At 37.8% G+C, this 9,779-nt stretch overlaps 1 protein-coding gene across 2 annotated transcripts; it reads right to left on the bottom strand.

Moving 5' to 3' along the window:
• Positions 1-956: 956 nt before the first annotated feature.
• LOC148868245 (P-loop containing nucleoside triphosphate hydrolases superfamily protein) lies at positions 957-8,830 on the bottom strand. 2 transcript variants are annotated; one of them, XM_088968005.1, is made up of 23 exons: positions 8,539-8,830; positions 7,837-8,021; positions 7,621-7,750; positions 7,342-7,500; positions 6,760-7,236; positions 6,416-6,513; positions 6,154-6,310; positions 5,886-5,955; positions 5,634-5,710; positions 5,469-5,522; positions 5,298-5,378; positions 5,064-5,175; positions 4,727-4,813; positions 4,441-4,616; positions 4,177-4,338; positions 3,988-4,095; positions 3,740-3,898; positions 3,573-3,656; positions 2,340-2,545; positions 2,133-2,234; positions 1,924-2,033; positions 1,658-1,809; positions 957-1,536 (listed from the first exon to the last, which is right to left on the bottom strand). In XM_088968005.1, exons 2-23 carry the CDS (start codon positions 8,001-8,003, stop codon positions 1,312-1,314), a joined length of 3,153 nt encoding a protein of 1,050 aa, XP_088824131.1. In that variant the 5' UTR covers positions 8,004-8,021; positions 8,539-8,830; the 3' UTR covers positions 957-1,311. The 2 variants fall into 2 exon arrangements, with proteins under 2 accessions (XP_088824131.1, XP_088824130.1); XM_088968004.1 differs by having other exon boundaries at positions 3,573-3,659; positions 8,539-8,795.
• Positions 8,831-9,779: the final 949 nt, after the last annotated feature.

Raw genomic sequence — 9,779 nt, 5'->3', positions numbered from 1 at the left:
ATAACTTCACTTTTGGTTGGATTCTTTATTAACTTCCGGGAGAACGTTGTTGATTGTAATTACTTGGGGCATCTTCCTGTGGTTGATCAGTTAGCATCCAGATAGCTGATCCAACAGTAATTAAATTCTCCATTATTGAAGATTTACATCAAATGTGGACCTCACCTAGCCATAGCCAAGAGGTAGAGTGGTGGTTACTTTGACAAATTTTGAACCCCGATTCTCTCATCTGCCCCATCTTTTCTTGAGTAATGGCTAAGCATGCTTGTTTATGCCACACATCTCTCTCTGTCTGAGAGCTGACTGGATTTGGTTGGTTTCACAGGTCGGAGTTGGTACGACTCCGCCCCATACCGAACCCGATCCGTTGACATCCCTTAACAATACTAATCAAATCATCACATCAGTACATCACATGATGACAAGAACCCCTGCTTACGTTTTGCCTCTTGTGATCTAAGGTCTCCAGGGTCGTCCGTGACCACGATTGAGCCTTACAAAGCCAGGTTGGTAGAATGGGCCCACCACAAATCTACAAAAAGATTCCCGGGAGACCGGCATCACATGGCCAAGAAATACAAAAGTCCACTTGGCGGCCTCTAAATTGTCCATGTGTTTTATCAGAACACTCTCTTTTAACCTCCCACGTGCGGTAAAAACAAGAAGAGGTTTCCTTGTGGGCTCAACTCTCTTGTTTTAATCCTGAATCAGTCTTTGACTGTGAACTGCATTCCATGTTACGCTACGCATTAAACACCTTCGATGTATTTAATTTAACTGCAGGGTTTCACCCAAAAAGATAAAAAAAAAAAAGTATTGAACTGCAGGCCACCCAAGTAAATAAACGATACTCTGAGCAGTCCAAGAGAACTTCACGTGGAACATTTATGGAGGAAGAGCGTTCTTGGACTGAAATGTTCTAGTTGATATATATATATTGAAATAAGATGAGAAACTTCCAAACAGCTTCCAGGATCAAATTCATTTTTGTGGATCGTCTAGGCTCTAGCTAGTAATAAAATATATGAAAACCTATCCTAAATAGTGAATACAATGATAGCACGAAAAAAAAAAATCTTATTGGTAATCCTACTGCACTCATTATAAGCAGAGGATTTCAAAGAATTGAAACTCCCCCACAAAAAAACAAAAAAGAATAAATCAAACTTAGATCTGTATATATCTATATACCCCCATGGACATATGTATATTTCGCCCCCAAATTGGCGATACTTCTTGAACAACTAAGGTAGGTGAGTACAGGCTTAAGCCATATATATACATGCTTCATAAACCACCATCCCCCTCGCCTTAATTTATAGCAATGAGAGGAAGTCTTGAATCTCTCAAGGACTGAGCTGCCTCATAAGCCCCTGATAAATGTTTTACATCGCCATTGGCTTGCTTTGGAGATCTTGTTTCCCAGAATGACTTCAACAGCTCCTCAAATGATGGAGTTCTAAGTTCTTCAATGGATGCCATGCTTGGCAAATTGAATGATCTCCTCCTTGGTGTTGAACAAGTTGCTTCATCAACCTGGGAGGAAAAAGGAATGGATCAAGATACCAGATACGTACTTGAACAAGGGAGAAAAACAGAAAGGGGCAAGGAAAATTCATTCTTTTAGGAACACAAGAGTAACCGATTCAAACCATACCATATATTCCTCTAGCAGGCATTTCCCTGCATTTTCCGTAACGTCAACAGTCTTGTGATAATGACCACTCTTCAGTTCCCTTAGATCCCCACAGCAGGGAACAATCATAGAATCAATGTTTTCGCATGCATCATGGTCGAGTTTCAAAGAATCTGCAGTACGTAATTATGAATAAGAATAAATCGCTATATGTGACCTGGAAAGTCTCTTACATAGCTTGCTAAAATGAAAGCAATATGGGTTGGAATCTAGAAAAAAAAACTCACATTCAATAGAGGAAAGAAGGTTCTTGTTTGCAAGATCAACATCTTCAAGAGCAGATGCAGCAGCAGAAGACAACTGAGCACGTAAGCGCTGATTGGCTTCCACTCCTCCCCTGTGATAAAAGCAAGAAAAAAACAAAGGCAAAAAACGAACACATCAGATGCACCTTCAAACTGAAATATTGATGCCATCAAATTTATGATTAACTTACTTGATGATGGAATCCATAGATGCAACATTATTGCTTTCTAGGCAAAGCAGAGAATCTTGGGCCTTCCACCATTGTTGGGTACTCATTCTTGTTTTTGTCACACTGCATATTTTAGCAATAAAAGGTTCAGGGAAATGAATAAAAGCATTTTCTGCGAGAAATTTTAACTAAAAGAGACTGCACTTATAAGTTAGCAATTTCCCATACCAGTGTTGGAGACCTTCTTCCAAGTCATTTTTCCCACTCTGCACTGCAGCAGTGTCTTCAAGATAGTGGGTTTCAGTTTTCTCCATGTAAGTTGCCCATTCTTCTTTGACAGAGAATGTAAAATCTTGCATTGTAGACATTTCTTGTTGTAGCTTACTTGTTCTGCTGGCTGTGCTCTCACGAAGGCCATCTACTGCTGTTTGAACCTAAATAAATAGGAAATGTATGCAGAATTTATAAGGAAGCCATTCATCTAAGTTGATTTGTCTTAGCATAGCTTAGTGGTTGAAAGACTTACATGAATCTCTTGATCAAAATTAAAACATTTCCTTTTCGCTTAGATGTGGTTCAGAGAAGAGATTAGATTAGAATTTTTTCTTGATTTAAGAGCCTAGGTTAGATCAATAAAAGAATTAAAGACTTAGAACATCCTAAGCTGGTTATTTATCATTTACATGTTGCAATTGTTTCAGGAAATAACAGAAACATTGGACTGTAAGATTGACATTACCCTAAAATTAAAATTTCAGGAAGGATCACCCAGAAGACAAATTGTTGGCAAAGATGTTGAACAGTGACAGACTGAAAAGCAACCAGTGTAAGACTTTGCGTTCTACATTTTGGAAGAGTGTAAACACAAACATGTTCAGTGCAAATATACAAAATACAAGGTTTTTCACTCTACATATTTGTATTTGTACTCTTTCCAAACTGAGCCTCAAGAAGTTTTCTTTTATAGCAAAAAGTAGGTTGATATTCAATAAATTGACTATCTTCAAGTTATACTCTCTGCCTTTAGTTGGCTAGCAAGTACTAAAATTTGTAACTTTTGAAAACTCTTCCAGTGAAGTTTGAACCTCTTCATAAACACCCATGGGTGAAACATAAACATATTTTTATCAAAATTTGAATAGTTTATTTGAATGCAAATATAAAAGAGCAATTTGATCTGAAGTTAATGCCCCTACTATGGCAAGTAACCAGTGGACCACTGACACAAAAGACTGGCTGATGGACTATGCAGGATCTAGACAACCAGATTCATATAGAAATGTAGCATCTATGGCATCATATTAATACATTTTATGCTTCACGTGTAACAAAAAAAAAATCTAGTTGACTGTAGTTTTGATAAAAGATTACTTCAGCATACTCCTAAAACTATAGATCATTATCTCCCAAACAATAGGAAAGGTTATATTTCCATGAAAGTCAAAGAACAAGAATGCATACCAGCTTCTTTTTCCTAGAACTCGAACTTGCTAGCAGCTCTGCTACTTTTTCTAACAGTTGTCTTTCTTCATAAGCAGCACATTCCTTCTTATGCAAAATAAAAAGGTTATAAAACAAGCAGGACAGATCTTTCAATGGATAGGACTAAAGTGGAAAGCAAGAATCACCTCAAACTTCTTTTCAAGTTCACATAGTTTTTGGTCATGGATGGTTTGTGCTTCTTCCACAATTTGGGTCAATTTGGATGCATGCGTGTCCAATGTCTTGAAGAAGTTCACTGTAATTTTAGAAATAGATCTTGTAGTTTCCACTGTTCTAGAGTGTCCCTACATACATTAAAGCAATCAATTGAATTAGAAAAGTGAAAGCGCCCCTAGTTGCAGTTGATTAAACATAAGAATTAGCAATAGCCAACCTCACGCAGTTGTTGTGCATATGTAGCTAACTTCTCCTGTTGGTTGGCAAGGCTGCCTTGAAGCTCATTAAGTATCATATCAGCCTCTGAGGCAATTCCCTTGAAAAGCTGTAGCATGGAAGAGGCCAAACAACAATAAGGATGATACTGAAGAAGAAAGTCAATTAAAACAGAATAAGCAATTCTTACGTCCTCAAGGGCAGATGAGTGTTTAGAAACTTCTGAGTTCAGATTTCTGAAAGTTGACTGAGAGTTCCCATCAAGCTCTCCTGCTAAATCATCCAAAGCCTTTATACCAGAACCATACATGGCTTTCAGATTTTCAACCCTTTCTCGAAGTTCTTCTGTGGCCTACAGAAAGACCAGAAGTATAAAGAATAAGCACAACCCAGCTTGTCAATTGAAGTATAAAAATGACTTGATCATCTTGAGGACCTTTTTTTTTCTTTTTACCTCTGCCTTTGTAGAGACAAATGATTGCATATCTTCCTCCATTTCTTTCAGTTGATGCTCCTGTTGTGTTACCGAAGATGCAACAGTCTTATGCAAGATATCAAGCTGATGGGTAAGTTGGGACTGGAATTTCTGGATAAGAATTCTGTTTCCATCTTCTATTTTATCCTTCCGCTCTACAGACCAACCGTAGATAGCAGAATCAGCAGAAGAAAATGTGCAACCTTGTACCCTTAAGAAGGATAATGGCCAAAACATTGTCTATTAGTTGAACATGGGTACTGACCAATTTTGGCGAACAAGCCAGATACATCTGATGCTGCATTTTCTAGCTCTGCTCGGAGCTCAGTTGCCCGCTCTATAAGCGCTTTCTCTAAAAGATCAACAAATACATTATCAATGTGGGAAATCAAATTGAAATGTAAGAAATTCAAAAGTAAAATATACCATATCCAAACTACAAAATGCAAATAGATAATGTCTGGAATTTTAAGACATCCATAGAGATCAATTACCATGTTAATGATACATGATATGATAGCCAACCATATTAAAATATATCCAACATACTAACACGATTGCTATATTATAAGAACAAGGGAGAATTTGATGCACTTTCTTACCAGATCTTAGGAGATTGGAGATTAAATATTCCTTTTCTTTTATTGTGGCATTTGCTTGTCTATATCTTTCTTCTAGATCAAATAGCACATGTTCAGTGTCTTCAAGTTTTTTCTGCAGTTAGTTTGCAAATAAGAAATTTAATTTCTCTCGGTAAAGTGAGAAAAGATAGTGGATAGTTTGATTGACAAGTGGCAATAACTGGAACATGATTGTGATTGTTGAATACATGTTACCTGAGTCCTTTCAAGCTTTTCACTTAATTCTGCAGTCAACTGTTGCTGGGAATTATAAAGCCCCTGAAGCTCCAGTAGTTGCTGCCCACAATAACTTTAGTTAGTTCGGCCTCTATAACCAGCAAATCTGAAAGGTAAAGATCTGAAGAATCTCAGTAGTGAAGAAACTACCTTATCCTTAGACTCTGAATTAAGTTCCATGCGTTCTATCTTCTCAGCCATTGCCTGGATAAAGAGAAATGGCAAAAACAAATGAAATAGCTAATAATGACTGAAAGCAACATTGATTGGAAAAAATTATGCATAATTCAACTTAAAAAAATGCAAGAACTGAACCTTCTTCTCAGCCTCTTCTTGGAGGTAGCGATCCCGTGGTATATAGATGCCATTCTTTTCCCTTGCGGCATATACCTCTGGTCAGAGATGGATAACAAGATATAACATTAAAACATTAGATGCTGCTTCTTTTACATTCTCAATTTTAAGCATACAATCCGTTGAGAATAAGTTAAATATTTATATAATAATACATTTCAATATTTTATTAGGAGTATGAGCAAGCCCTCCAACTAGGAAAATAAAAGCAACCTTGCTTAAGGCGGTCAATCTCAGAATACAGGTCCTTTATCAGCGCGGATTTCATCATCTTCTGATTAATCTGAAAATATTAATAACACAACTAGAACCATTAAATTAGACTCTAAGGGAACATATTTCAACCTAAACAAATGCAAAGAAAAGATGGATACCAAACAATGACAATTAGATAACTAATCTTCAGATTATACATCTCATGTCCACCTTTTTGTCGTATCTGATAGAGACAGACTGTTACTTTCACTGGAGAAACACTAACCTCTGGTTTGTTTTTGATATTTTTGGCACGGTGTGCATAGTCCAAGGTGCTCAGTGTCTCTTCCAAACAGTGGATAGAAGGTGATATTGTAGCAATGATGCATGTCTTAGTTTTGCCTCCCAAAGAATCCCTTAGTAATCTGGTTAATTTGCTATCCCTGGCAGACCAAGCAATGCTTTCAGCACTTTGTTGCACATTCTAGTTTTATTAATATATGCTACATGCCAGAAAGAAATTGTCAAATTTGAGTTACAATACATACCTATATGGCACATGACCAGAATGCTCAACTAGTGCATTAATGACACGACCAAGTGTAAGCAAACTTTTATTAATCTCTCCAGCTTCTCTTGCTCTTCCCTGTAAACATAGGTCTACTTACAATTAAATAGAGAGAGAGAGAGAGTGAGAGAGAAAGGTACTACTGGAGTGGACTTAATTAATGTTACTACATCTACAACTACAAGCATGCCATTTTAAGTGCATGTGCGAATGTGAATATATGCAGTTGTGCACTTGTATGTATGTCTGAACCTATGCTAATAGCGCATAGATTAAAGGGCTAGAGTACATATGTTAAAGGATGACCAGTATTAGCCCGCATACCTCTCTTGCACCAGAACGTGATATGTTCTCAGAGCCAGCAAGGTCAACAAGATTAAGTTTTCCACATTTAATCATCTCTTCTCCCTCAGGTGTACACTCCTTGATGTGGATTGTGATAGAAAATATTGAGTGGGAACGACTGCTTTGCTTGTTAAGCAGGGTTTCTGCAGTACGTCTTTTAGCAGACCCTTTCTCCAAGATCTTATATATTTCATTTGCAGTACAGACTATCTCCTCTTCCAGGCCTCTCACAAAAACACCCCCCTTTCCATCTTCCATGAGGGCTATTGGTTTCTTTGACTTGTCATCAATGAATTTTGTGCATTCTTCGGGAGCCAAAAGATCGGTTATTTCCTCATTGTACAGCTCTAGAAATGTAACCTTCATGCTGTACTCGGCATTTTGAGCTTCAAGTATGTCAAAAATTTGTCGAACAGCTCTAGGGATAACACCCGCATCACTTGGTAAATCCCCATTCTACAAAGACAGAAAAAAACAAGAAGAAAAAGGCTCTCAAATTCACAGAAAGCATGGAAAGACCAGTGTTACGTTAACTCCTGGATAAGTAAAACAACGAAAAACCTTTGATTTTCTTCCCCCTCCTTCCATTGTGTATGTCTTCCCTGTACCCGTCTGACCGTATGCGAAAATGGTGCAGTTATAACCTTCAAGAACTTCATTGACAATAGGAGAAACGGCTTGATCAAACAGATCCTTCTGTTGAGATGCCGGACCAAAAACCTACACAGATAAGTGTACAGTTATATAATACGTTATAAAACAGATCAGAAGTTCTAATTCCATAGTTGTAAAGATCAATACGGGAGTTGAGATGAATGGAGAACGATTCAAGTGCCAAACCTTGTCAAATACAAAAGTTCTATCAATCTGCTTGTTGGCTATGTTCTGTATGGCAGATACTTCTCGTCTATGCTCGTTGCAAGAAATCACCACAGGTGTATTGACCCTCATTTCATCTTCGCTCAAGGGTCTAGAAAAAAAAAGTCATTATAGTCTGAAATTCATAAAATTTTCTCCATTAACCAGAAATTCAAGGAAAGATCAGGTTTGACCAACCTGCAACGGAGAAGAACCTGAACATTAACACCTTTATCCTTGTCATGCTTATTATTTGAATTTCCATCCCCAGATCGTAGATCTCTTGAAGCCTTGTCATTTGACCGTGGAGTTTGAGAAGGCGAAACGGGGATAAGCCCCCCTCTCCTCTGCTGTGCAGAGTCCATAATAAATCTCCAATTTTCCTGCAACAGGAAGCGAGTGAGAGGAGAATAATTTTCTGTTAAAAGATCAAGTGTGGATCTCAAATCAAGAACTGTCAAGTCCAAAAGGGCCAGAACTCCAGATTCATTTCTCTCCCGAACCAAGAAATCCGAAAACCCACCTAGGAATACCAATGCAGCTCGAACGATCAAGAAAATCTATTGAAACATCCAAAAATTGAAACTTAAGAAATCCACTAAGAACTCTTGACATGAACAAAAAGGACAAAGAAGAGAAGGAAAACGGACGTAGTGAGAAGAGAAGAACAGAGAAACCGATTGAAAAATGTCAAGCTTCGTCAACAGACTAAAATGCAACAAAAAGTACTACAGTGCAGAATGACGACTGAAGCTTAATTATGAAATAAGAAAACAAAGGAACCCTAAAAACAAAGAAATGCAGTTTAGTCTCACAGTTTGATCAACAGCGATCGATGAAAAACTCGCATCTATGACACAGATTATGCGAATGAGTGTTAAATCCAGCTAAAAGACTTACAGTAAATCAAAAGACCGGCCGACCGAGTCCTCAAAATGTGGAACGAAAGTTCAATAAAAATATGAAATCTCCGGAAACAAATCTGTCGAAGAAAAGATTCCAGAAACAAGGGAGATTATGTCAAGCAACAATCTGTTCCAGTGAAATTCGTTACGTCTCCTATTTTAAGCTCAGAAAAACGACGAGGAGACGAGCAAGAAATGAGAAATAGAACTCAGTCCAGAGGCAGACAGACAGTATCAGAGTCTTTTAAACGGGGGAGAATATAATTTTTTTTAAAATTAAGAAAAAAGGTGCAGTAATGCGGGAAAAACCAGAAAAACCCGCTTTGGTAATTAACGTTGACGTCGTTAGTGAACCGTTCTCTTTCATTTCTGACCGTTAGAAATGGACGATGCTGATTGGATTAGATGAACTTTTTCTATCTAATAGTAGATAGATCTTAGATATAAAGAAGATAGAGATATTACACTTTTTCCAGTTTCACCCTCATATGATTCAAATTTTAAAGAGGAAAAAGACAACTGGTAGAAGTAGGCCCCTGCATGTTCTTAATATTACGAATCTGGTCCTCTCCGCTTTCTGAACCGTCCCTGTTCAGTTCAGCGGGTGGTAATTTTATAAATTTTCAAAAATACCCCTATCTATTTAAAGTAACGAGTAATGTCTGCCCTATGACAGCTAATAATAATAAAATAAAAGAAGAGTTTAGGTTGGTTTTGAGCATGGAAGGAAGCATGATCGTAGGATAATAAAGCCGTGTAATGTTGTAGATGGGAGTGCGTCCGATTGATCTGATGGGTCCCACATCCAAAATAGTAGGTGGATGGCCATACCATCGTCCCTGTTAAATGAAGAAAGGTTTTTGAATGGACATTTGGAGGAATGGGCTAAAAGAATAAAAGGCAATTTCTTGCTTGGGCCATGCGATGGGTAAGGTGGGGTCCACGGTTCCAATTAAAATGGTGGTCCTGGTCCAAATCCAAAATTGGTTTCTACAATTAGAGTTGGAGAGAGAGAGAGAGAGAGAGGGAGTATATCCTGTATAGAGAGGGGGGCAAAGCCATTCGTATCCCAAGCAAATAGGTCCAAAAGTGGTGACAATTTTGATTTACACCAAATTGGATCCAAATGATCCAAAAGCCAAAACTACATTGAGTCACACCAATTAGAGGTTGTTGTTGTTGACGCCAAACTTGGATATACATATCAAAATCACTTTGGACCATCACCAATGCCTA

Source organism: Nelumbo lutea, chromosome 2, assembly GCF_056320005.1.
Source record: "Nelumbo lutea isolate HS-2025 chromosome 2, American lotus-T2T, whole genome shotgun sequence".
In the NCBI taxonomy this organism is placed as follows: domain Eukaryota; kingdom Viridiplantae; phylum Streptophyta; class Magnoliopsida; order Proteales; family Nelumbonaceae; genus Nelumbo; species Nelumbo lutea.
The sequence above is the reverse complement of the archived record's forward strand: the minus strand, read 5'-3'. Positions and strand labels throughout refer to the sequence as shown.

Bases quoted from the DNA above. Each gene is read 5' to 3' on its own strand.
- LOC148868245 (XM_088968004.1), bottom strand. From the start codon at position 8,003: ATGGACTCTGCACAGCAGAGGAGAGGGGGGCTTATCCCCGTTTCGCCT. The intron at 5,711-5,885 runs GTTGCTTTTATT...ATCTCTGACCAG, and splicing joins GATTGACCGCCTTAAGCAAG to AGGTATATGCCGCAAGGGAA. The intron at 4,814-5,063 runs GTAAGAAAGTGC...TTGATCTTTTAG, and splicing joins CTCCAATCTCCTAAGATCTG to AGAAAGCGCTTATAGAGCGG.